Genomic DNA, 25,969 nt, shown 5'->3' with positions numbered 1-25,969 from the left:
TTCCCTTCCCTTCCCTTCCCTTCCCTTCCCTTCCCTTCCCTTCCCTTCCCTTCCCTTCCCTTCCCTTCCCTTCCCTTCCCTTCCCTTCCCTTCCCTTCCCTTCCCTTCCCTTCCCTTCCCGCTCCTGCTTGGATCCTCAAGACTTGAGCCCCTCAATTTTCTTTCCTGGTGTCCAAAGCCACCCAACGTCACCCAAAGCCACCCAACGTCACCCAAAGCTACTCAATGTCACCCAAAGCCACCAAACATCACCCAAAGTCACCCAAAGCCACCCAAAGCCACCCAACATCACTCAGTGGTCAACCAAAGCCACCCAACATCACCCAATGGTCACCCAAAGCGACCCAAAGCCACTCAATGTCACCCAACATCGCCCCATATCACCCAAAGACACCCAATGTCATTCAAAGCCACCCAACATCACCCAAAGCCACTCAAAGCCACCCAAAGTCACCAGCCTTCCCCCAAGCTCCCTCCCCTGAGCCCCTCCCCACATTCCCCACGTCCCCTGGCTGACAGCACACCTCCATTGGGTGCACAGGGACCAGGGCAATGCCGTGGCGATGGAAATTTGGGAGAGCTTTGTGGGTTTTGAGCCTCTTCATCTGCAGCCTGAACGATTCTCCCTCTTGGAGAAGGGTTAATGAGCCATGGAGATCCAATTAGACTCCTCTGCTCGACCTTTCACCTCCTTCTTGCCAGATAAAAGCAAAAAGAGAAAATAAAAAGAAAACCCCACAAGTGGCGGCGTGCAGACAATTAGATCAGAGTCTACTTAATGAGCTCATGGATCCAGCAGGAATTGGCCAGGCAGGGAAATGCAGCCAGGGCACAAGGTACAATTTGGGGCGATGGGTTTGGGGTTGACAAATCCGTGCTCTGTGGGGCTGCCCTGCCTTTGGAATCATGGGGGCTCTGGGGTGGCATTTAGGGCACACAGGACCCTTCCCCTCAGCCCCCAGCTGCAATCAGGCCCATCCCAGCCTTGGGGATTGGGGGTCCCCTCCTCACTGTTGGGGAAAGTGAAACAGGAAAGCCTTATAAATACGATTGTCTGGCAAAAGATTTTAAGAATATGGAAACTATAAGCGAGATTGAAATGAAAGCAAGCTTTGAGATCCCTCAGGTACTGAACAACTGGAAAACAATGGCATGGCCAGCTGAAGGTGATCCCCTTTTGATCAAACAATCCCCTCTGCTTGCAGACAGGCCCAAGGCTCAGAGCAGACCCTGCCAGCCTGGCAGAAGGGGCCCAAAGAGGAGTTTTTAGGGTTTAAAATGTAACCCAGTGTGGTAATGTAATGATTCTTATGGGCTGTATGGAAATGCTGTAGGATTTGTATCTTGTACTAGATTGGTTAGTGAGAATCAGAATATTCAACAGAGAAGATGATTTATGGTATTGGAACGGAAACCTCGCTCTCTTACCCCTTTTCCTCTCTCACCCTCTCACCCTCTCTCCCCCTCTCTTCTCTCAGCCTGCTCTGAGCTGTGGCTGGCAGCTCCCAGCAGGGCCCTGCACCCAGGCCCTTTGCAATAAACCACAAGTTCCAGCCCTGGCTGCAGAGATCTCTGCTCTCTGTCCATCCCCACCATCCTAGCCCCGATGCTCCTACACCCCACCCTGCGTCTGACAGAGCAGCAGGAGCCAAGCTGAGCCCATCCCCAGCCCTGTGCCTGCCCTGCAGAGCCTTTGTGGGGTGCAGACGATCCCTCTGTGCATTTGGGGTTTGCTGCCTACACCCGATGGGCTCCCGGGGCTGTTCTTTGTTACCCACAGCAGTCAGCCGTGTTTCCCACCGTGTTTTTCCAGGATCAGGGATCCTAACCAGCTCCAGATGCTCCAGATGTGCAGCAGCACCAGGGTGGGAGCAGAACCCAGGGCGGGGAGAAGGGACTGAGACCCGGCGGTCACCTGGGGCATTGCAGGGTGACAGATGCCACCAGCACGGGGTGACAGATGCCAGCGGCGCGGGGCTGGCGCTGTCCCCCCGGTGCTGGCAGAGCCCCCCCGGCTCAGCCGAGCCCCACGTGGCCGCGCCGAGCAGATTTTGCTTGGCTGCCTGGGCTATATTTAGCCGCCTGTAAAAGGGGTTAGCGAGCAGCGCTGGAGCCAGTGGCACAGCTAAGAATGTCAACGTAAGAGCAGCCAGGGATAAAAAAAGCCCAGGCCGGGCGCTGGGAGCTTTGCACAAATCCCCGCGGCTGCGGGGAGCTGGAGGAGGGCAGAGCTCATCTCCAGCACCACCCTGTCCCCACACCTGGAGGCTCCTCATGCTTTTTTGGGACGGTTTGCAGCATCCCTGTGCTCAGCTGGGCTCTCAGGGGTCAGAATTGGACAGTCCAGGAGCAGGAATGTGGAGGAGTGAGTGCAGTGTCTGAAAACAAGCTGCAGCTTCTTCTCTCCCCGCTTCACTCTCTGCAACAAGGATTAAAGGTGCAAAACTCATTATTCAGCACAAACAGAACAGACTGTTGGGGACAAAAGCATCATATAGCCAACCCAGGACTTTGGGTTTGGTGACACCCCCGAGCTCTGTCCCCTGTGTGCCCAGGCAGGAGGCACAAGGTGCTCCCCGAGCTGGGAGGTGTTTGTGAGGCTGCACATCCCCATCCAGGCATCTGCGAGTTACTGGAGCATGGAGAATGGATTTGAGCGCTGCTGGTTTTGCCCATGAACACATTTTTTTTGGGGATGCTGCCTTTCTGCTCGGTTAACTCCAGCACACCTTGCCTCCCAACGCTCCCATCGCCGCCCTGATCTGGCCCCTTAAAGCAAGAACGGGGCAAATCCCATCACATCCCAGCTCTCCCCACAGCATCCCAGCTCTTCCTGCTGTATCCCAGCTCCTCCTAACCCCATTCCAGTTCTTCCCACCACACCCCAGCTCCTCCCACCCTATCCAAGTTCTTCCACCCCATCCCAGCTTTTCCCATCCCAGCTCTTCCTGCCTCATCCCAGCTCCTCCCAACCCCATCCCGGCCCTTCCTAGCCCTTTCCAGCTCCTCCCAGCTCTTCACATCCCATCCCAGCTGTTCCCAGCACATTCCAGCTCTTCCCACCCTATCCAAGTTCTTCCACTCCATCCCAGCTCTTCCCATCCCAGCTCTTCCACCCCATCCCAGCTCTTCCACTCCATCCCAGCTCTTCCTTCCCCATCCCAGCTCATCCTGCCCCATCCCAGCTCTTCCCAGCACATCCCAGCTCTTCCAGCCCCATTCAAGTTCTTCCACCCCGTCTCAGCTCCTGCCACCCCATCCCAGCTCTATCCACCCCATCTCAGCTCTTCCCTTCCCATCCCATCCCATCCCATCCCATCCCATCCCATCCCATCCCATCCCATCCCATCCCATCCCATCCCATCCCATCCCATCCCAGCCCCATCCCAGTTCTTCCCAGCCCCTCCCAGCTCCTCCCAGCCCCATCCCAGCTCTTCCCACCCTATCCCACCCCATCCCAGCTCTTCCTGCCCCTCCCGTGCTGCTCTGAGCTGTCCTGACCTTGCCCGGGCTCACTCCTGCCCGTGCAGCCCAGGCTGTGCCCAGAGCTGTGGGATTCCAGCCAACCCCAGAGCCAATGCACAGGCGAGGTGCTTTCCTGAGCTAATTCTCAGAAATAATCTGCACGTTCTGCTGGTCCACCGGGGCAGGGGATGAATATTTTGGTGGCTGAGCCCCGAGAGAGGCACCTTGAGTCATTCAGTGCCCCTTTTTCCCCAGCTCCTGTGATGAGCTGGCAGCAGGATGAGCCTGGGGCTGGGTTGGGTCTGGCTCTGGGATCCACCTCACCTTTGGGTCAGGAGGGAGCCCCTGCTGCTGCAAAAACGGCAACAAATCATTCTTTTGGTTGAAATTTTCCATTCTGCCGGGGACAGCGAGGCTGCAGATGAGCAGCAAAGACCTGTGCAACTCACTGCAGATATTCCAGCTGCCCTGCCAGCCTGAACTAGGGGATAAATCAGGAAAAGCAGCTCGTGTGCTGTCCCCCAGCGGGGCAGGATGCTCTGGGCGGGGCTCACACTGAGCGGGGAGGATCTGCAGAAGCTCCCTGATGTCCTGGGGGCAGATGGAGCTGCAGAATCGCCGTGCCCTGTGAAGGACAGGGCGGAGCAGCACACGGGGATGCAGATGGCAGAGTCCTGGAGCACGGAGGGTGCCTGGGAAGGGCACTGCTGCAGTCTGACATGGCCAGACTCTGCTCAGTGTGACGCCCCAGCCTGCCTGGTGACAAATCCTCTCCCTGGGAGCTCTGTGCTGGCATTTTCCCTCTGCTTTGAAATCCTGCAGGCAAGGAAATGCTCTGGCTGCCTCTGCCCCCCAGATCTCACAGGCAGGAAGGTTTTCCCTGAGGGCTGAGGGTGTTTCCTGCAGGTCCATCCCTCAGGAGCCTCCTCCATCCCTCCAGGGTGGCCTCAGGGCCGTGTCCTGCTGCAGCTCATGGAAAGTCCCAGCCCCCAGCCAGGGAACAACTTGCAGGTCCCCAAACCCTGTGACCCACGTCCCAAAATAGCCCCTAAGGGAGGCACTGACGCAGCCCCTGGGCTCAGGAGTGACCTTCCCTGCACGTCACCTTGTCCCCAGCAGGCACGCAGGGGCTCAGCTGTCACAGACATCTTTTATGGAAAATCCTTTCCTCAGGATTTTTCCTCCTGAGAAGCTGGGAGGCCTCAGGAACAAAATGCAAACATTGATTATCTGCTGCTGTGGAATGCAACAGGTGCATCTGGGATTGGTCTCATGTGGTTGTTTCTAATTAATGGCCAATCACAGTGAGCTGGCTCAGACTCTCTGTCCAAGCCACAAACCTTTGTTATCATTCTTTCTTTTTCTATTCTTAGCCAGCCTTCTGGTGAAATCCTTTCTTCTATTCTTTTAGTATAGTTTTAATGTAATATATATCATAAAATAATCAATCAGCCTTCTGAAACATGGAGTCAGATCCTCATCTCTTCCCTCATCCTCAGACCCCTGTGAACACGGTCACACTCAGCGAGGCTGGAAATCACAAAGGTGCATCTAAAAGAGGAACAGCACAGGGCTGCTCTCCCCAGCAGTGACTTTCAGCCCAGATCAGAGCCCGCAGTGTAGGGCAGGGGAGTGGAGAACAGCTCTGCTCCCTCCCTGCTGCCTCCAGGAGCTGCCCCAGCCCTGCAGCAGCGCCAGGGTCCGTGGGGAGCATTGACCCTCCTGCCCCAGGGGGATAAAGCAGCTGGGCAGCAGCAGCAGCAGGAGGAGAACAGATTCTTCCAGACTGATGTTCTCCCAGTTCTGGATCCTGGGTTTTGGGGGAAATAGGATTTAGAGCAGAGCAGAGCAGAGGGCAGTCTGAGCCCATCCTTAGTGACTTCACATCCCTGATGGATCAATCAGGGCTCTCCCAAAGTTCAGGAGGGCACAAACGATTTTAGGCCCAGCTCATCCTGCTGGGAGCGCCATGGGCAGAAGATCCCAAGGTCTGCAAAGCCCCAGAGCAGCAGCTGGAGGAGCAGAGGGAGCACAGAGCAGCCAAGGGGCAGCACCAAGCACCACAGCCCTGCCCTGGGCCAGCTCCCAGTGGGAGCTGCCTGAGCAGGGAATCATTTTGGAATATTTTTTGAATATTTTTTGAATATTTTTCCCTTCTCAGCCGCTGTCCTGGATCCCTGCGGTTTGTGCCCAAGTTCTGGGAGCTCCAGCTGGGGCTCTGGGCTGAATGCAGGAGGGTTGGGAGAGGTTATTCCATGTCAGCACCGCCCTGGCAGGATATGGAGGCACTCACACACCTCTGGTATGCCTCAGTTTCCCCAGCTCCCCCACCCCAGCCATCCCAAAGGATCACACGGCAGGGGAATTGTTCAGCCTCGGATGAATGGATGCTCTGCCCTTCAGCTGTCCCGGGGCACAGCATCCACCAGGGACAGGGAGAACTCTCCAAGGTGCTCCGAAGCACAGCGGGCTCTCCTCCCGTCCCTTCTATGCCCGCATCATCCCCCCTCCCTCCCTCCCTCCGTCCCCTCAGCCCGCCACAGCGGTGTCACATCCGATCGGGTGCCAGGCAGGATAAACATCGCCGCTGCTCGGCCGACACTGCTCCGGCGAGGGGAGACAGTCAAGGAGAAAGCGGAGCGCGAGCAGCTAAAAATAGCGGCTGGCGTAGGCTCCGCTCCCCGCCGGCCGCGCTGGAGCTGCCACCGCCCGGCCCCGCCGTGAGCGGGCACCGCCACCGCCACCCGTGTCACCATCCCGGGCATGGCACCGCCACCCGTGTCACCATCCTGACCGGGCACCGCCACTGCCACCCGTGTCACCAACCTGACCAGGCACCGCCACCCGTGTCACCATACAGGGCATGGCACCGCCACCCGTGTCACCATCCTGACCGGGCACCGCCACCCGTGTCACCAACCTGACCGGGCACCGCCACCCATGTCACCATCCTGAGCGCGCACCGCCACCCGCCACCCGTGTCACCATCCCGGGCATGGCACTGTCACCCGTGTCACCAACCTGAGCGGGCACCGCCACTGCCACCCGTGTCACCATCCTGACCGGCCACCGCCACCCGTGTCACCATCCCGGGCATGGCACCGCCACCCGTGTCGCCAACCTGACCGGGCACCGCCACCCGTGTCACCATACAGGGCATGGCACCGCCACCCGTGTCACCAACCTGACTGGGCACCGCCACCGCCACCCGTGTCACCATCCCGGGCACGGCACAGCCACCCGTGTCACCATCCTGACCGGCCACCGCCACCCGTGTCACCATCCCAGGCATGGCACAGCCACCCATGTCCCCCCCCGGCACCTCCACCCGTGTCCCCACCGTGAGCAGGCACTGCCACCCATGTCACCATCCTAGACATGGCACTGCCACCCGTGTCCCCACCATGAGTGGCCACGGTGTCCCCCTCCCCTGGCTGCCAGAGCCCCTGCTGAGGTTTTGGGGTTGGGGGCGCCAGATGCGAGCCCCAGCCGTGTCCTGGTGGCGCCTGTCGCTGTCCCCTGGCCCGCTGGTGACGGCGGGGCTCGGGGGAGCATCGCCCGTCCGGGGCAGCAGCACCGCCCCAGGGGAAGGGACGGGACGGACACCGCGCTCCGGGCGTGAGCATCGCCCGTGGCCATCGGTGGCCGGAGGAGCTCGGCCAGAGACGGGAATTTGGGATCCCGGCCCAGCCCCGCTCCTGCCGCGAGCAGCGTCCCCCTGCAGGGATGGGGATCCCATCAGCAGCGGGGTCCCTCCCAAAGCACACCCCGCTCCCTCAGCCTCCTTCAGGGCCAGGAGGGACATTTGGAGCCTCTCACGCACCCCACGCGTTCCCCAGGGGCAGGGACGCCGATGGAAGCGCTGGGAGGGGGTCACTGCTGCTCCTGGCTGGAATTCCAGGCGGTTTGAATTCCCGCTCTGCCTCCCGCACCTCTCTGCCCTGACCCAGGGGTTCTCACCCCCATCTCACACCCTCGGGGCTGGCCGTGTCCCCTGCTCAAGGTGACACCGGAGTCAGGCCAGGAGCAGCTGGTGGCATCAGCTCCATGCCCAGGCTGTGCCCGGCGGGGCCGTGCCGCGATCCGCTGCATTTCCAGCCGCAGTCAGGGTCTCCCAGCCCCCCGCCCCCTCCCCCACCCGCCACAGGGGTGCAGCCACGGATTTTTTAATTCTTTTTCCCCCCCCCCCAAAGATTGGGAGCCTGTCATTGATTCTGGCCGCACTAAACGGAGCTGTGTGGGTTGGGGTCAAATTGTCCCGGTGGGGGAGCTGAGCCCCCTCCACCCACCCCCACGGGGGGCTCTGGGGAGCCGAACCCAGAGGAAATCGGAGCGAAATTTCCCATTTCCCGAGCAGGGCTGGCGGCCACGCCGGGCTGGGGGTCCATACGGAGCTGGGCACCCGAGGGATGTCACAGCGCTCCCTCCCTGCCGTGTGTGTGTGAGCGCGGGGGGACGCGGGGACACGGCAGCCCGGGGGGGGCGAGGGGCGGCCCCGGCGGCGGGGGGAGCGGGGGGGCGGCGGGCGGGGCCGCGCTGGGTCCCCCCCGCGCCGAGCGGGGGCCGGGCCGGGCGGGAGCGGCGGCGCTGGGCGGGCGGCGGCGGCGGCGGCTCGGCCCCGGTGCCCCAGGGCCGCCTGGAGCCGGAGGCGTCCCCGCGGCTGCTGCCGAGCGCGGAGCATCCTTCCCCCGGCGGCCGGGCTGGCACCGGCACCGGCACCGATAGCACCATCGGAACCGGCTCCGGCATCACCATCGGCACCGGCATCACCACCGGCACTGACACCGGCATCGGCATCACCATCGGCACCGGCTCCGCCACCAGAATCAGCATCAACAGCGGCACCGGCATCGCCCGCGGCACCGACATCCCCATCGCCCCCGGCACCGGCGGCAGCATCACCTTCGGTGTCCCTGTCACCACCGGCCTCGGCACCGGCATCGCCGCCGGCACCAGGTGAGCGGCTGGGGGCTGCTGGGTGCAGGTGACGAGGTGGCACCGAGGCCCTGGGCCACCGTGGAGGGTGCCCTGGGCTCCCTGGGGTGAGGGATCTGGTGCCCACCCTGAGGTCTGGGTGCCCACCCTGGGGTCTGGGTGCCCACCCTGGGGTCTGGTGCCCACCCCAGGAAGGAGATGTCCACCCCGGGCACCCCCCTGGGAAGGAGCAGAGGCCGGAGGGTCAGGGTTTGGTGGTGGCCTCGGGGACTGATGGGGTTTGGGGGGATGGAAGTTGGCAGCAGCTGCACTGGGGTTGGGGTGTCTCTCGAGGACTTGGGGTGTCTGTGCCGCCCTCCAGGGCCAGGGGGCTCAGGGGAGGATTTGGAGGGCAGTGCTGAGGCACCGAGCAAGGCTCGTCTGTTCCAGGGTGGGCACTGAGATAAGCCCCTATGGTGGCATCTCTGTGGCAGCCTGGCACCCACCCCCTGCATGTCCTGGGCCACCGCTGCCCCTCCACCCTCCCCTTGCCTTGTTCTCCTCTCAGCCACCGCTTCTACCCCAGCCCAGCTCCAGCCTCAGCCCCCGGGTTGGAGCTTCCCAGGGGATTTGGGCCCGGGGAGCCGCCGGGGCTGAGCACCCCGAGCAGGGACAGGGACACGGCCACGCTCCTGTGGCGCTTCCTGGCGGGAGGAAAGGGCTTCCCCAGGGCCAGCCCCTCCTCCCCGCCCCGGGCCATCGCCTGGCAGATCGCCCCTGCAGATGCTTGGATCGGGTGCCTTTGGTGCCCGGAGCTGGCTGCTGTCCCCGGGCTGGTGGCGGTGCCACCGAGGAGGTGCCACAGGCAGGATGTCCCCTGCTCACCCCGACTGCTCCCAGCCCGTGACCTTGGGGTATCCACCCCATCCTCGCTGTCACAAAGGGACCCAGCCCCGCCACTGTCCCCTGTCCTCACCCTTCAGCTCAGCACCGATTTCCCCCAGAGCAGGAGATGGGGGAGGGGAAAGGTGGAGGCAGAGCCCGATCCTCACTTGGAACTGAGGGAATCCCAGCGTTTGTGCCCGGAATGGGATGGTGGAGGCAGAGTTGGGATGCTCTGGGGCTGCTTTGGGGGTTTGGCTGTGAGGATTCCTTGGGGTTCAGCTCCTGGGGCAGCTGGAGGAGCCCTGGTGGTGCTCCAGACCTTGGGGGACCTGGAACCATGAACAGGAGGGGGACCCGGCCCTGCTCTGCCCTTGGCTTCTGGAACAGCAATTCCAGCTCCTGGAAAGGAGAATTCCAGCTCCTGGAAAGGAGAATTCCAGCTCCCTTGGCTCCTGGAATGGCAATTCCAGATCCTGGAAAGGGCAACTCCAGGCCTGGAACAGGCAATTCCAGCTCCTGGAATGGCAGTTCTGGATCCTGGAATGGCAATTCCAGCTCCCTTGACTCCTGGAACAGCAGTTCCAGCTCCTAGAATGGCAATTCCAGCTCCTGGAATGGACAATTCCAGCTCCTGGAATGGGCAATTCCAGCTCCTGGCTCAGCCCTGGCCCATTGGGACTGGCTCTGCTCCATCCCAGATTTCCAGCCGTGCCTCTGATCCCAGAGCCCCTGCACGGATTTCTGCCCTCCTTGGCTGTTGGTGCCCTCCCTGCCAGCTCCCGGCGCTGGGGTTTTGTCACAGGGTGGTGGTGGCAGCTGGAGGGTCCTGGTGCTGCTCCCACCTCGGTGCAGGGAAACATCTGGATCACCGGGCTGGGGTTGCTGCCTCAGAGCTGGGTGCCCTGGAAGTTTCCCACCTCCCCTGGGCTGAGCTGCAGTGGGAAGGATCCACAGGCATCCAGGGGCTGGGAGACCTGTGCCCAGGGCTCCCCAGACAGCCAGAGATCCCAGGGAAGCTCCAGCTGCCTCTTCTCCCTGGAATTCTGGCTGCCTGCACTTATCCCGGTGCTCCAGTAGGGCTGGGAGCCTCCTCCAATCCCAGCTGGACCAGGGCGCTCTCCAGGGTCCTCCCCGGGTGCCACCAGGGGCAGATGGAGCTCCTGCAGGGACATGAGGCCCCCATGGTGCCCGAGCTCCGGTGCCACCCAGCCCTTGGCACTCCCGGCATGGCACAGCCTGGGACGGACTTGGTGGCACCCAGCTGGCTCCCTGTGACAGCCCACAGCTCCCTGGGTTTCCCCTGGCACCCATCCCGGTGCCACCCACGGCTCCACAGCCACAGAACCGAGGGTGTCCCCGTTCCATCCCTGGATGCTCCACCCGGGGCTGGGGCTGAAACCCCTCTGGTGGGGGGGGAGCCTGAGCCTGGCCAGGAATGGAACTGCTGTGCATGTGGGTGACACCTTTATTGTGCTAAATTACCTGGTTGTGTTATGCAAAATTACAGCTTGTGGTGTGTCAGAGCAGGGAGCTGAGGGTTCTGCTGGGAGCTCCATTACCCAGGGCTCAATCACCCTAATTACCCTCATTAGATCCCTTCCTTCCCCACGGAGCTGCAGAGCTGCTGTTGGCTCCCCCGAGTCCCAGAGCAGGGCTGGGTTAGCCAGGTTAACCAGGCTGGGTTAGCCAGGTTATCCAGGCTGGATTGTCCAGGTTAACCAGGCTGGGTTAGCCAGGTTATCCAGGCTGGATTGTCCAGGGTGGGTTATCCAGGGTGGGTTATCCAGGTTAACCAGGCTGGGTTATCCCGGTTAACCGGGCTGGATTGTCCAGGTTAACCAGGCTGGGTTAGCCAGGTTATCCAGGCTGGGTTATCCCGGTTAACCAGGCTGAATTGTCCAGGTTATCCAGGCTGGGTTAGCCAGGTTATCCAGGCTGGATTGTCCATGTTATCCAGGCTGGGTTATCCAGGTTAACCAGGCTGGGTTAATGAAGTTATCCAGTCTGGGTTATCCAAGTTTACCAGGCTAGGTTAGCCAGGTTAACCAGGCTGGGTTAGCCAGGTTATCCAGGCTGGGTTAACCAGGCTAGGTTAACGAAGTTATCCAGTCCGGCTTATCCAAGTTTACCAGGCTAGGTTAGCCAGGTTAACCAGGCTGGGTTATTCAGGCTGAGTTATCCAGGATGGGTTATCCAGGTTATCCAGGCTGAGTTGTCCAGGTTAACCAGGCTGCGTTATCCAGGCTGGGTAATTCAGGCTGGGTTAGCCATGTTATCCAGGCTATCCAGGCTGGGTTACCCATGTTATTCAGGCTGGTTTGTCCAGGTTATCCAGGTTAACCAGGCTGAGTTATCCAGGCCGGGTTACCCATGTTAACCAGGCTGGGTTAGCCATGTTATCCAGGATGGGTTATCCAGGTTATCCAGGCTGAGTTGTCCAGGTTAACCAGGCTGGGTTATCCAGGTTATCCAGGCTGAGTTGTCCAGGTTAACCAGGCTGCGTTATCCAGGCCGGGTTACCCATGTTATTCAGACTGGTTTGTCCAGGTTATCCAGGCTGGGTTATCCAGGTTAACCAGGCTGGGTTAGCCATTTTATCCAGGCTGGGTTAACCAGGCTCCAGCTCCATCTCATGGGGCTGGGGTGGCTCCCACCCCCTCATGTCAAAGGGGCCGTGGTGTTTCCTCCTTGGACTCAAAAAGGAGCTGGATGCAGCCGATGGGACTGAGGAATGTGGGGAAGGGAGGCTCACCCAGCACCTTTGTAGGGTCTCTGATTGGCACCCAAACTCCCCAGCAGGAATTCCTGTGTTCCTCCCGCCACTCCAGCTGATTACCTTTAATCAGTTAATTAAAGGGAATTAACTGATGAAGGTGGAGGATGGAATAGGAATAGCTCTGGAACAGGTCATGGCCCACAGGCTGGAGAACACCTGGCTGGGCTGGGCGTGGCTGGAGCAGCTTCCCTTCCCTTCCCTTCCCTTCCCTTCCCTTCCCTTCCCTTCCCTTCCCTTCCCTTCCCTTCCCTTCCCTTCCCTTCCCTTCCCTTCCCTTCCCTTCCCTTCCCTTCCCTTCCCTTCCCCAAGGACCTCACCCCTCAGAGCTCCCAGACCCTGCTCCATGTGCTGGGAAAAGCCAGAAATCCTCATTCTGAGCACAAAGAGATGGAAACTGCAGTGATGTGTGCTGGGCTGGGGGCCTCAGAGGATGGGGAACAGGAGCAGGGATTTGGCCATTCCCTCTCTGGGCAGCACAGCTGAGGGTCTCCAGGTTTTCCATGCCCTCCCCTGGAGGTTTGGGATGCAGGATGAAGCTGCAGTGTCAGCCCATGGCCTCGTGCCTCTGAGCATTTGGTGTTTTGCTCTCTAATCAGGGCAGCTCAGGCCTGTCCAGGGCTGAATCCAGGTGCTCCAGAGGGAATCACACATCCAGCTCGGTTTCATCCCAGTGTGGGCTCGTGGGAGATGCTGAGCTCAGCAGGGCTGTGCCAGATTAAACTGCTGAGTCCTCTGGAGCGCTGCTCCTGGCCCAGCCCAGGCCTGCAGGATCCACAGGGGATTTTCTCTGGGGTCACTGCCCTGTGGGGAAACCAAGCCCTGGTGTGGGATGAGGTGTGAGCACCCCCAGGTGTGGAAGCAGCTGGATTGTGATGGTGTTCACAGGGGTTTACGGATTGGGGAAGAGACGAGGATCTGACTCCATGTTTCAGAAGGCTGATTTATTATTTTATGATATATATTGCATTAAAACTATACTAAAAGAATAGAAGAAAAGGTTTCATCAGAAGGCTGGCTAAGAATAGAATAGAATAGAATAGAATAGAATAGAATAGAATAGAATAGAATAGAATAGAATAGAATAGAATAGAATAGAATAGAATAGAATAATAACAAAGGTTTGTGGCTCGGCTCACTGTCCAAGCCAGCTGACTGTGATTGGCCATTAATTAGAAACATCCAACATGAGACCAATCCCAGATGCACCTGTTGCATTCCACAGCAGCAGACAACCATTGTTTACATTTTGTTCCTGAGGCCTCCCAGCTTCTCAGGAGGAAAAATCCTAAGGAAAGGATTTTTCATAAAAGATGTCTGCGACACCGGATATGGGTTGGCAGAATTTGGGTTTGTTCTGAGAAATTTAGGATTGGAATGTCTGGGAGCACAAGAGCTGGGTTCACTCCCACACTGGAGCAGGGCTTGCTCTGGTTTGTGTTTCCAGCACTAAAATCCGAAGGGACAGTTTATACAAACAGCCTGAAATCCCTTCTGGACAGACTCAGCTTGGATTTTAGGCACAGCTGAACTCTGCCATCATCCCCGTGGGTGACAGCGAATCAGCAGAACCTCTGCTCTGCCGGCGGCTCCATCCCGGAGCAAACCCCTCCTTCCTCCCTGCACCCCGCCCTGCTGGCAGCCGGGAACCGCAGGGATGGAGATTACCGGGGTTTCCCATTTCACAGCCCTTCCTTCTCCTTGCCTTCAGCAGGAATTTAGGTCTCAGTATCCCACAAGCCCAGCTGAGCCCCTGAAGAGAAGGGTTTGTGCTCTGCCTAGGCTGGTGTTAGCTGGGACACAGCTCAGGTTTTGTGTGGAAATAAAAATTCCGAGTGCTACAGCTGGAAAAAAAACCCTAAAAAATAAGTCATAGAATCCCTGGTCGGAAAGAACCTGCAAGTCCATCCAGTGCCACCCCTGCCATGGCAGGGACACCTCCCACTGTGCCAGGGGCTCCAGCCTGGCCTTGGGCACTGCCAGGGCTCCAGGGGCAGCCACAGCTGCTCTGGGCACCCTGGCACAGCCCAAACCTCTCTAACCAGGCCTTGCCAGGCTACAAACCCCCTGTGGGAAATGGCACTGGGGGCACCTGGAACCAGCCAGGAAATCATTCTTTCCTTTCCTTTCTCCATTTGCTGCAATGGGTTTTGGTGCTGGTTTCCATCCTTGGTTCAGGAATGTGAATGCCAGAGTGGTTTGGGTGGGAAGGGATCTTCAATGGCAGCTGATTGCAGCCCAGGGACACCTGCCACTGTGCCAGGTGCTGCCAGCCCCAATGCCCAGCCTGGCCTTGGGCACTGCCAGGGCTCCAGGGGCAGCCGCAGCTGCTCTGGGCAGTGAGACCCTGTATTGTGCAAAAGGAAGCAGAGGATGAAGGCTGATCTTTAAAAGGATCCCTGGGATCCAGGAGAGGCCTGGGTGGAATAATTCAGGGTTTGTGTGTGAGCAGGGGTGGGACTGAGCCTGAAGTTGGTCCTGCCCATCTGCAGGGCAGAGATGGGGACCAGGCAGGAGGCAGGGAAGGGATGTGAGGTGATGGAGGGGACAAAGAGACCCTTCATCATCTCCCAAATCCTTGGGTGACCCAATCCAAGCACAAACAGGAGTGGTGGAGAAGCGGAAAAGCCAATCCAGCTGTGAGGATGAGTGTGCAAGAGCAGGAGGAAGGTCAGAGCTCAAGGCAGGACACAACAGGAGGGGGCTTAGAGGGTGATGGGGATTCCTCTGGAAGTGGAATTATCCCAACAAGGGGGATCTGCTGCTCCACAGAAAGGGAAGGAGTGGGAGCCATTGTCCAAAGCCTTTGGAATGGGGAGGGTTTGCTGGGAAGGGAATCCTGGGGAAGAGCCAATCCTGAGGGTACCAGGATGTGCCAGAGCTTTGGGGAGCTGCCAGTGTCACCCCTGCTTAGAAACCCCACTGGAACAATTCCTCAGAGCTTTGGGAAAGAGCCAGGGAGGAAAAGAGCCAGAGGAAAACTGGGGAGAAGCCAGTGGGAGACCTTGCTGGTGCTCCAAGCAGGATCCATGTTCACTTAGATACCTGACACTTCACTCCAGACCATCACTCCAAAGGTGCACAGCAAGATCCGAGCTGGCCCGAATTCCTGCCTGGCCCAAATTCCTGCCTGGCCCACCTGGAATCCTGGGGATTTAGGGATGAAAATGCCAGACCATGGTTGGAGGGGTCCTGCTGCCCAGGGCAGGCAGGAGGGTGCCAGCATCCCATGGGAATCAGTCTGGAAGCTGCGTCCGTGCCAGGAGGGACCATCATCCTCTCCAGACACTTCCCTGTGTGGAGCAAAACCTGTTCCAAAAGTTGTTCTGCACCTCTGTGTTCAATATTTGTCTTGATTTGGAAAGACAGGAGTCTGCTGAGGAAGGCAGGAGAAATGGAAAATGTAAACCCTCCCCACCCCTCCCAATTGCTATAAATTTTAAGGAGCTCTCAGGCAAAATTATGGGAGCAGGAATAACAGTTCTTTAATAGGGAAAAGAAAAATATAAAAGGATAAAATAAACAATGCAGTGAACAAAACCAACACTGGCAGAGTCAGAACCCAACCTGACACCCTGTGGGTCAGGCTGTTGGCAGCAGTGCCATTGGAATTGTGGCTCAGCCCTCCTGCAGTGTCAGGGCTGGTTCTGCTGGAGCAGGGATCCTGGAGAAAGGTGCAGTCTCTGCCTCTGAAGATCCAGGGGCAGAGGCAGCTGCTGTTCCTCTGGGCAATCCAGTGCAGAAGCCGTGCTGGTGTTGCAGAATCTCCAGATTCTATCCGGGTAGGAATGCTTGGCTCCTCCCTCTGGGCTCCCATCTCCCAATGGGATGCTGTAGTTCTTATCAGCCATGCAGGGACATTCCATAGCTGTTATCAGCAATGTCCCCTCCAAGGGAGATGTGATTGTGGTCACTCAGAGAGAGAGATAAGGCAAACTGCCCACTTGATAAAGGTAATCTGCCATACAGATGGTAATGGAAAACATCTTGCATTGCAATCTTCAACAATATTCCTGCACCAGCCCTCATTCCTGCAGCTTTTCCCCCCCGTTTCCCAGGAGTTCAGGACAGCATTTATCCTTCTTCCCTCTCCCTGGGATCCTGAGCTGTCCCTGGCAGGTGACACAGCCCATTCCCACCTGGCTCAGCATCCCCAGGGCTCCAGCAGCCACTTCCCTGGAGAGGAGCTGAACCTGCTGCCTCCCTGGGGAGCTCTAGGCTCTCCAGATTTTATCCTGTGTTTAATTATTGCCATCTGCTCTCCCAGCTCCAGGGCTGCCTGCTGCCTCTCAGGCTCTGGTTGAGCCAAGCCCATTGGGTTTCCCTCCTGTGTGCACTCCTGGCTCATTTTCCTGGTGATGCTCCCATTCCCTTTTGACCTGGGGCATCTCTTTCCTTCCCATTCCACTCAATTTTACAGTTTCATCTCTCTAAATCCTTCTGATTTTTTCATCCTGTTCATCAGCATTAAGGGGTTGCTGGTGGATTTTGATGGTTTGTTCCAGGCTGCAGCATTCCCAGCACAGATCCCATAAAATGTTGAATTAAATGAGCAGGAGGAACCCCCCAGAGAGAGGAAACCAAGATCATTAAATGCCCCAAAGCCCCTTCCAGAGGAGCTCCTGGCCCAATAACAACTCAGAAGCTGAAGAAGCAAATCCTTGTGGTTTAATGAATCCTCAGGATTCCTGTAACACCTCCCAGGCCCTGAATTCCTGGAGCATTCCTGGGTTGTTGTTTCTGGTTTGGGGGAGAGTTCAGCCTGCTATCCCAGCACAGAAGTGTGTCCATGGTGGTTCCCATGCTCCAGGTGCAGTTTGGGGTCTCTGCCACCCCCAGCAACCCCAAAAATTTGTATTAGAGGGGACACACTGCTCCTGAGGGGATCATGGGTGTGTGTGACCCTGACCTGGGTTCCTTGTACTGCTCCAGCTCCAGGTGGGTCCTGTGGTGGTGTTTAAGGGTCCCAGGACGAGGGAAGAGATGGAAATCTTGAAGGCTGATTTATTTTTTCAGAAGGCTGATTTATTATTTTTTGATATGTATTATATTAAAAGAAAATTATATATTAAAACTATACTAAAAGAATAGAAGGAAGGATTTCATGGAAAGGAAAGGAAAGGAAAGGAAAGGAAAGGAAAGGAAAGGAAAGGAAAGGAAAGGAAAGGAAAGGAAAGGAAAGGAAAGGAAAGGAAAGGAAAGGAAAGGAAAGGAAAGGAAAGGAAAGGAAAGGAAAGGAAAGGAAAGGAAAGGAAAGGAAAGGAAAGGAAAGGAAAGGAAAGGAAAGGAAAGGAAAGGAAAGGAAAGGAAAGGAAAGGAAAGGAAAGGAAAGGAAAGGAAAGGAAAGGAAAGGAAAGGAAAGGAAAGGAAAGGAAAGGAAAGGAAAATCTTGCAACTGCTCACAGCCTCGACACAAGTGGCTGTCATTGGTCATCAAGTAAAACCAATTTCACATGCTGGGTAAACAATTCTCCAAATCACATTCCAAAGCAGCAAAACATGGAGAAGCTGAAGCTTCTCAGGAAAAAAGGTCCTGGCAAAAGGATTTTTCATAAAATGTGTCTGTGACAGATTTCACCTTCCTCTGCCCCTTCAGCACCCTCCTGCCCTCCTGCAGGGCTCTGCTGTCCCAAGGAGCTCATCCATCCCTGGCCATCTCCTCCCTCCACCTCTCCCAGCACCTTCCCTGCCCATCTCCAGCGGGATTAAGGTTTATTTCTGCTCTTCCCTCCTCTATCTCATTAGGGGCATTAAAGCAGGAGCCAGTGGCCCCGAGGACTTTCCATGTGACTCCAGGAGCGTTTTTTAGGCTGAGACACTGCTAAGCCACCCAAAGTGTCCCTGCTTAGAGGGGGAAATCCTCCCTCACCAGGTTTATCCAGTGAGATTTGCCCCATTTGGGTTGGAATTGCCTGTGGGTCCTGTATAGCTGTGCTGTGAGGGCCCCAATGAAGGAGGAATGATGAGGAGGACTCCATTGATATCAGAAGGCTAATTAATTACTTTATTATGTTATATTATATTATATTATATTATATTATATTATATTATATTATATTATATTATATTATATTATATTATATTATATTATATTATATTATATTATATTATATTATATTATATTATATTATATTATATTATATTATATTATATTATATTATATTATATTTATATTATATTATATTATATTATATTATATTATATTATATTATATTACATCTAAGCTGAATTTGCCAAGCACTCAACCCTGCACACACTGCACAGAATCTCGTGACTGTCACCCAACAGTCCCAACACTCACACCAACACCTGGCCCTGACAGGCCAAGGAACCAAAACACCATCACTGTGGGTGAACAATTTCCATACTGCATTTTGCTTTTGCACAAATACAGGCACAACAAATGAGATAAGAATATTCTTGAGAAGAATTGTGCCTTGCTTTTCTTCTTGAAGAGAAATGTGGGGCTGCACACTTGGCCCTGACAGGCCAAAGGACCAAAACCCCATCACTGTGGGTGAACAATCTCCATATTGCATTCTGCTTTTGCACAAACACAGGCACAGCAAATGATAAGAATTGTGTTTTCTTTCTCTCATCTTCAGAGAATGTGAAACACAGAAATATTCTTGGGAAGAATTGTGCCTTGCTCTTCTCTGTGAGGAGAAATGTAGGGTTACAGACATGAGGTCGTAGCATGGGAAGGCGTTGGTGGCTTGGCCTTTGTCCCCGTGGTGCAGGGACAGCCCGATGGGACAGCAGCGCTGCGTCCCAGGAGAGCTCAGGGTGGTGACAACCCCGGGTTTGGGTTCCCAGCCAGCCCCAGGGTCCTGGCCCCCGGTGGGGCTTTTCAGAGCAGGGTCTGATCCCATCCCCATGGCTGGGAGCAGCGAGAGGGGCATGGGCAGGAGCCGGGCTGGGGCTGGGCACTGCCAGGCTGGGCACTGCCAGGGTTGGGCACTGCCAGGCTGGGCACTGCCAGGCTGGGCACTTCCAGGGCTGGGCACTGCCAGGGTTGGGCACTCCAGGGCTGGGCACTGCCGAGCTGGGCACTGCCGGGCTGGGCACTGCCAGGGTTGGGCACTGCCAGGCTGGGCACTGCCAGGGTTGGGCACTGCCGGGCTGGGCACTGCCGAGCTGGGCACTCCAGGGTTGGGCACTGCCAGGGTTGGGCACTGCCGGGCTGGGCACTGCCGGGCTGGGCACTCCAGGGTTGGGCACTGCCGGGCTGGGCACTGCTGGGTTGGGCACTGCCAGGGCTGGGCACTCCTGGGCTGGGCACTGCCGGGCTAGGCACTCCAGGGTTGGGCACTGCCAGGGCTGGGCACTGCCGGGTTGGGCACTGCCAGGGTTGGGCACTGCCAGGGTTGGGCACTGCCGGGCTGGGCACTGCCAGGGCTGGGCACTCCAGGGCTGGGCACTCCAGGGCTGGGCACTGCCAGGGCTGGGCACTGCCAGAGTTGGGCACTCCAGGGCTGGGCACTCCAGGGCTGGGCACTGCCAGGGCTGGGCACTCCAGGGCTGGGCACTGCCGGGTTGGGCATTGCCAGGCTGGGCACTGCCAGGGCTGGGCACTCCAGGGCTGGGCACTCCAGGGCTGGGCACTGCCAGGGCTGGGCACTGCCAGAGTTGGGCACTCCAGGGCTGGGCACTCCAGGGCTGGGCACTGCCAGGGCTGGGCACTCCAGGGCTGGGCACTGCCGGGTTGGGCATTGCCAGGCTGGGCACTGCCGGGCTGGGCACTCCCGGCTCCTGGCGTTGCGGGCGGCAACCGGGGGGAGCGGGGGAAGCTCTGATCCGGCTTGGGGCTGGGCTGGGGCAGGGAATGTGTGTGAGTGTGAGTGTGAACACGTGTGTGAGTGTGTGTGAGAACGTGTGCGTGTGTGTGTGTGTGTGTGTGTGTGTTACTGTGAGAGTGTGAACGAGTGTGAGTGTGTGTGCACACGTGTGTGTGAGTATGAACACGTGTGAGTGTGTGCATGGGTGTGAACACATGGGTGTGAGTGTGCGTGAGCATGTGAGTATGTGTGTGTGTGCGCGCACCAGTGTGAACACGTGTATGAGTGTGTGTGTGCACGTGTGTGTGAGCATGCATGACTGTGTATGAGTGTTCACACGTGTGTGTGTATGTGTGTGTGTGTGAACATGTGTGTGAGTGTGTGAGTGTGTGTGTGTGTGTGAGGATGAACACGTGTGAGTGTGTGTGAATACATCTGTGAATGTGTGTGTGAGAGTGTGTGCGTGTGTGTGCGTGTGTGTGTGTGTGCGTGTGCGTGTGCGTGTGTGTACACGGCATCAGGGATCCGCAGGGCTCCACGGGGAATCTCGTCATCCTTCAGCCTGGAACCCCTGAGATCAGAGTCCGTCGTTCCCTCAGCCACCCCCTGTCCCCAAGTGCCACATCCCTGTCGCTGCTCAGTCCCTCCCCTGTCCCCAGGTGCCACATCCCCGTGGCTGCTCGGTCCCTCCTGGTGGCTCCTGCACAGCCCTTCCCGCGCAGGATTTCTCCCTGAAACACCCGGAGCCCCTGCAGTGCGTGTGCTCGTGTGCTCGTGTGCTCGTGTGCTCGTGTGCTCGTGTGCTCGTGTGCTCACACCGCCACCCACGGGTGTGCGATCCCCACATCCCGGGGACACGGCGGGACACCCCGGGGATGGCACACGGGTCCCAGTGCCAGGCTCGGGCTGCCCCGGGTGCTGCTGTGGTGGCACAGGCGGTGCCGGGGGGGGACGGGACCTTGAGCAGGTGGGGGCTGGGGACAAACTCTGGGACACGGAGGTGCCACGGCTGTGGCACTGGGAGCCAGGAGGTGCCACACGAGCAGGCACAGTGACAGGGAGTGCCACACAGCGTGGCAGGGGTGTCACACTGCATCGATGTGCCAGGGAGTGTCACACTGTCACACAGACATGTCAGGGAGTGCCACATGTGCACAAAGTGTGACAGGGGATGTCACACTGTCTCATAGATGTGTCAGGGAGTGCCACACGTGCACACAGGCGTGACAGGGAATGTCACACACACACACACCTGTATGGGCACATGGAACAGCCCAGCCAGAGGTGACACACACAGACACACACATCTGAGACAATGCACACACATGTGACAATTCACACACCTATGACAATGCACATGACAGTGTACACACACGTGAAAATGTGACAATTCACACCTCTGACAATGCACACACCTGTGACAATTGACACACATGGCAATTCACACGTGTGACAGCTCACACACATGTGACAACTCACACCTGTGACAATTCACACACACTTGTGACAATTCACACCGGTAACAATGCACACACGTGTGACAATTCAGAGCTGTGACAATGCACACACATGTAACAAATCATACACATGACAATTCCCACCTGTGACACTGCACACACATGACACTGCACACACTTGTGACAATTCACACACCCGTGACAATTCACACCTGTGGCACTGCACACACATGACACTGCACACGCTTGTGACAATTCACACACCTGTGACAATTCACACCTGTGGCACTGCCCACACCTGTGCTGGAGCTGCGCAGGTGGCTCCAGAGGACAATGGCCGAGCAGGCGTAAAGGGAACTTTTGTCCCCATCCCTACCTCTGTCACTGCCAGCCCGGCCCCGTGCCTCAGTTTCCCCCGAGCAGCACCCGGGTCCTGCCCCTCCTGGCACAGCCAGCCCAGCACTGATCACTAATTAACGAATCACTAATCACCTCCCTGGTTAATCATTTATTTCTCTCTCTCTCCGCAGCTGTGGCCACTCCTCCCGTGCACACAGCGCCTGTGCCAAGGACCTTGGCTCGTCCTCCCTGCAGTGACTCCCAGCAGGAATTCCCAGTGATCCCCAGTGACTCCCAGTGACTCCCAGCAGGAATTCCCGGTGACTCCCAGTGACTCCCAGCACTGATTCCCAGCAGGAATTCCCAGCAGGACATTGGTGAGTTCACACCCCCACCATCACCAGCTTGGGGGCACCGGTCCCAGCATTGCCACCAACGTCTGACCCAGAGGGGACAGGGCTGCTGGGGTGGTGGTTTGGGGTCCCTGTGCTCTGTGGGGAGTGGAGGGGATCTGGGGGGTGGTGGGCCCCCTGTCCCTGCCAGGTTCTGTGCCACCCCTGTGCCACCCTTGTGCCACCCCTTTGTCACCCTTGTCCCACCCCTGGGCCACTCCCACCTCCCATGGCAAAAGCCCAAAGTGTTTCCAGAGCTGAGCAAACACCTCGAGAAGGTCCCAGCAGTGCTGGCATCTGGATGGCTCCGTGCCAGTTGAAATTTCCTGGTTCCAGGGGTGTCCCAGGAGTGCCCCCATCCACCCAGGGCACCCCAGCTCCTGCTGCCAGCCTGGCTCAGCAAGACCCACTCTGCAAGGGACACAGTGGTGTCCCCAGGCTGGGGACTCCATGCAGTTCCCTGGCAGTGCTCAGCCTCCATCCCTGTCACCTCTGCATCCATCCATCCCTGGTCTCCATCAATCAATCAATCCATCCATCCATCCATCCATCCATCCATCCATCCATCCATCCATCCATCCATCCATCCATCCGTCCGTCCGTCCGTCCGTCCATCCATCCATCCATCCATTCATCCATCCATCCATCCATCCATCCATCCATCCATCCATCCATCATCCATCCATCCATCCATCCATCCATCATTCATCCATCCATCATCCATCCATCCATCCATCCATCCATCCATCCATCCATCCATCCATCCATCCATCCATCCATCATCCATCCATCCATCCATCCATCCATCCATCCATCCATCCATCCATCCATCCATCCATCCATCCATCCATCACCAATCCCACATGAAGGAGGTTCTGGGGGTGCTGTGGTTGCTCCCATGGGGTCACAGCCCATTGTCCCCCCCAGACTCACTCCCTGCTCTGTTTTCACCCCCCTTCCTGCCCCATTGGTGACCCCTCTCTGCTCCCCCAGGTCACAGCCAGAGGGGACCCAGCCAGGACGGATCCCTGTCCCCCGTGGTGTCCCTCACCTGGGCACGGGGCAGACGCGGTGCCAGGCCAGGCTGGAGGGTGCCCGGTAAGGCTGCCTGGGCTGGGGGGGCTGGTGGGACCCCCCTCCCTCCCAGCAGTGCCCAGCAGAGATCAGAGCACCCAAAGGTGCCAGGGTGGGGGTGGCAAGACCCAGGGGCTGCAGGGTGGCTCTGCCTTTGCTCCTGGGGGGCACAGGGAGTGCAGGGGGTGAAGGGCACCAGAGCACCCAGCCCGGAGCAGAGCCAGGTCCCTTTAGCTCGCTGTGCCCCGGGGGATGTCTCTCCCCAGGGTTAGCATGACCGAGGTGGAACCCGTGCTGGACTTCGCATCCTCGGGCAGGACGGGCCGGCGCAATGCCCTGCCCGACATCCTGGGCTCGCCCGCCGGCGTCAGCCCCGCCGACCTGCCCCTCAAACTGGCCGAGATGTCCCTGAGCGCAGGTGGGTGACCAGGAGGGGCGGGAGGGTGTGGGGTGGGCAGGGACAGCGGCTCCCGTGTTCATCCCGTGCTGAGGGACAGGGACACCGAGGGGCTGGAAGGGAACGGAGCTGGGAAGGGTCTGGAGCCCCAGGAGGGGCTGAGGGAGCTGGGCAGGGGCTCAGCCTGGAGCAAAGGAGGCTCAGGGGGCCCTTGTGGCTCTGCACAGCTCCTGCCAGGAGGGCACAGCCGGGGGGGTCGGGCTGTGCCCCAGGGAACAGGGACAGGAGCAGAGGGAACGGCCATGGGAAGTCCACGTTGGATATTTGGGATAATTTCTCCATGGAAAGGGTGTCCAGGCATTGGAGCTGCCCAGGGGGGTTTGGGGTGCCCATCCCTGGAGGTATCCAAGGTCACTGGGCTGGGACAAGGTGGGCATCACGCACAGGTCGGACTCGATGCACAGGCTGCACTCGATGCTCTTGGAGCTCCTTTCCAGCCCCAACCACTCCCTGATCCCCTGCTCTGACCCCACGCCATGACCCGTCCCGGTCTCTCCCGCAGGCAGCGCCCAGGACATGCAGTCGCCCTCGGCGGAGGCGCCCCCTCCGCAGCCGCCCAGCCCCGAGCTGAAGGACACGTCCTAACCCGCCCGGGGGGGACATTTGTGACCGGCGGAGGAAGGAGGGGGCTGCGGGCACCAGCCCGGCTCTCCTGGCTCGGCCGGAGCCCGCTGGGATTTCCTCGGTGCTGCCGCAGCGGGACCCCGGAGCGTCCCCCCGGCCGTGCGCGTGGCGGGGACACGGAGGGGACACGGAGGGGACACGGAGGGGACCTGCCGTGACCGAGGGGCGATTCCCACCCACGCCCTGGGCCCGGACTCGGGGGTGGGGGGGATGTTTTGGCCTCCCCGGCGGGAGGAACATTTTTCTTCTGGGGCATTTGGCGGAGCCGAGCGCGGTCAGGGGTCCCGGGGGCCCTCCTGGCCGCAGGAGCAGCCACGGGTGTTTCTTGCTGAGTGTGGTGTTCACTGTGATGTTTTTGGGTATCCCCTCGTCTCCTGGCCTTTCTTCTGGATGACTCAGGAGCCATTCCCCGAGTTTTGGGGGGTGAGGTGGGAAACACAACCCGAGAGCCCCCCAGCCCTTAAGCAAAGGTCTCTGAGGGATCCCCCTGAGGATGCTGGTGAGTTTGGGGTGGGGAGCAGGGGATGCTGCTCAGAGCACCCCCGAGCCAGGTCACCCCTGTCCCCACACTGGATCCCCTCCCCAGCCCCGAGCAGGGCCCGCCGGGTCCTGCGGCCTTTGGGGACAGAGGGGACACGGAGTGCGGCTTTCCCAGGCTCTACCCGTGCTCCCCAAACCTCTGCTTCTGCCGGAGGGCAGGATGGGACCCTCCTGGCGGGCACTGAGGGACTCAGGGAGGGCTCATCTGCCACCTCTGGGGGTCTCTGGCCTCTGGCCAAAGCTGGAACTCCTGGGAAGCCCCTGGAATCAGGAAAATCCGACTGGCACGGAGCCATCCAGAGCTCGCGCTGCTGGGACCCTCTTGAGGTGTTTGCTCAGCTCTGGAAACACTTCGGGGTTTTGCCACGAGAGGCGGGAGTGGCCCAGGAGTGGCGCAAGGGTGGCACAGGACCTGGCAAGGACTGGATGGTTGGACGTGGAGCTGGGCCCATCCCTCCATCCATCCATCCATCCCATCCCATCCCATCCCGGACGGTCACCTAGAGCTGTCGCTGTCGGACCAGCAAAGGAGTCCCTCAGCCCGGGTCCCCTCTGGCCCTGGACCAGGAGAGCCGTGCGGGGTCACCATCTGTCCCCAGCGCCCCGCGGGGTCCCGGCCACCATCGGGCTCCCCCGGGCACCTTGGCGTGGGAGGGAGGCTTGGGTGTGAGTGCACGTGTGGAGGGGCATCCCTGGCTGTGGGTATCTGTGAGTGTGGGCATCTCTGGGCTTGGGCGCCCATTTACACTGGCATTCGTGGGTGTGGGTACCTGCGTGCGTGGGCATCCCTGTGTGTGTGCATCCATGTGCATGGGCACCCGTTTATATTGTCATGGGCTCTCGTGTGTGTGTGTGTGTGTGTGTGTGTGTGTGTGTGTGTGTGTGTGTGTGTGGTGTCGTGGGCACCCCCACAGCCTGCAATCACTGTGCGGGGCCGTGTGTGTGCTCATGGGCACTGGTTTATGTGGGCATTCATGGGCATTCATGGGCATGGAGTCCCGTGTGTGCACATCTGTGTGTGTGGGCATCCACGGCCACTCATGTGCACGGGCATCCATTTGTGTGTGCATCTGTGCGCGTGTGCACGTGTGTGTGTGTGCATCTGTGTGAGCGTGCATGTGTTCAGGGATATCTCTGTGTGTGTGTGTGTGCATCTGTGTGTGTGTGTGCATCTGTGTGAGTGTGCACGTGTTCAGGGATATCTCTGTGTGTGTGTGTGTGTGCGTGCATCTGTGTGAATGTGCACATGTGCAGGGATATCTGTGTGTGTG

The 25,969-nt window shown here is 58.5% G+C and overlaps 1 protein-coding gene across 1 annotated transcript; it reads left to right on the top strand.

Moving 5' to 3' along the window:
• The first annotated feature begins 8,082 nt into the window (after positions 1-8,082).
• Positions 8,083-24,520, top strand: LOC134429884 (cAMP-dependent protein kinase inhibitor beta-like). Its single transcript, XM_063177281.1, has 6 exons — positions 8,083-8,421; positions 21,803-21,892; positions 21,946-21,988; positions 22,997-23,101; positions 23,344-23,495; positions 24,037-24,520. Exons 5-6 carry the CDS (start codon positions 23,351-23,353, stop codon positions 24,117-24,119), a joined length of 228 nt encoding a protein of 75 aa, XP_063033351.1. The 5' UTR covers positions 8,083-8,421; positions 21,803-21,892; positions 21,946-21,988; positions 22,997-23,101; positions 23,344-23,350; the 3' UTR covers positions 24,120-24,520.
• Positions 24,521-25,969: the final 1,449 nt, after the last annotated feature.

The sequence above is a fragment of the Melospiza melodia genome, chromosome 27 (assembly GCF_035770615.1).
Source record: "Melospiza melodia melodia isolate bMelMel2 chromosome 27, bMelMel2.pri, whole genome shotgun sequence".
Lineage (NCBI taxonomy): Eukaryota > Metazoa > Chordata > Aves > Passeriformes > Passerellidae > Melospiza > Melospiza melodia.
Note: the sequence above shows the minus strand (reverse complement) of the source record. Positions and strands in the feature narration are given on the sequence as shown.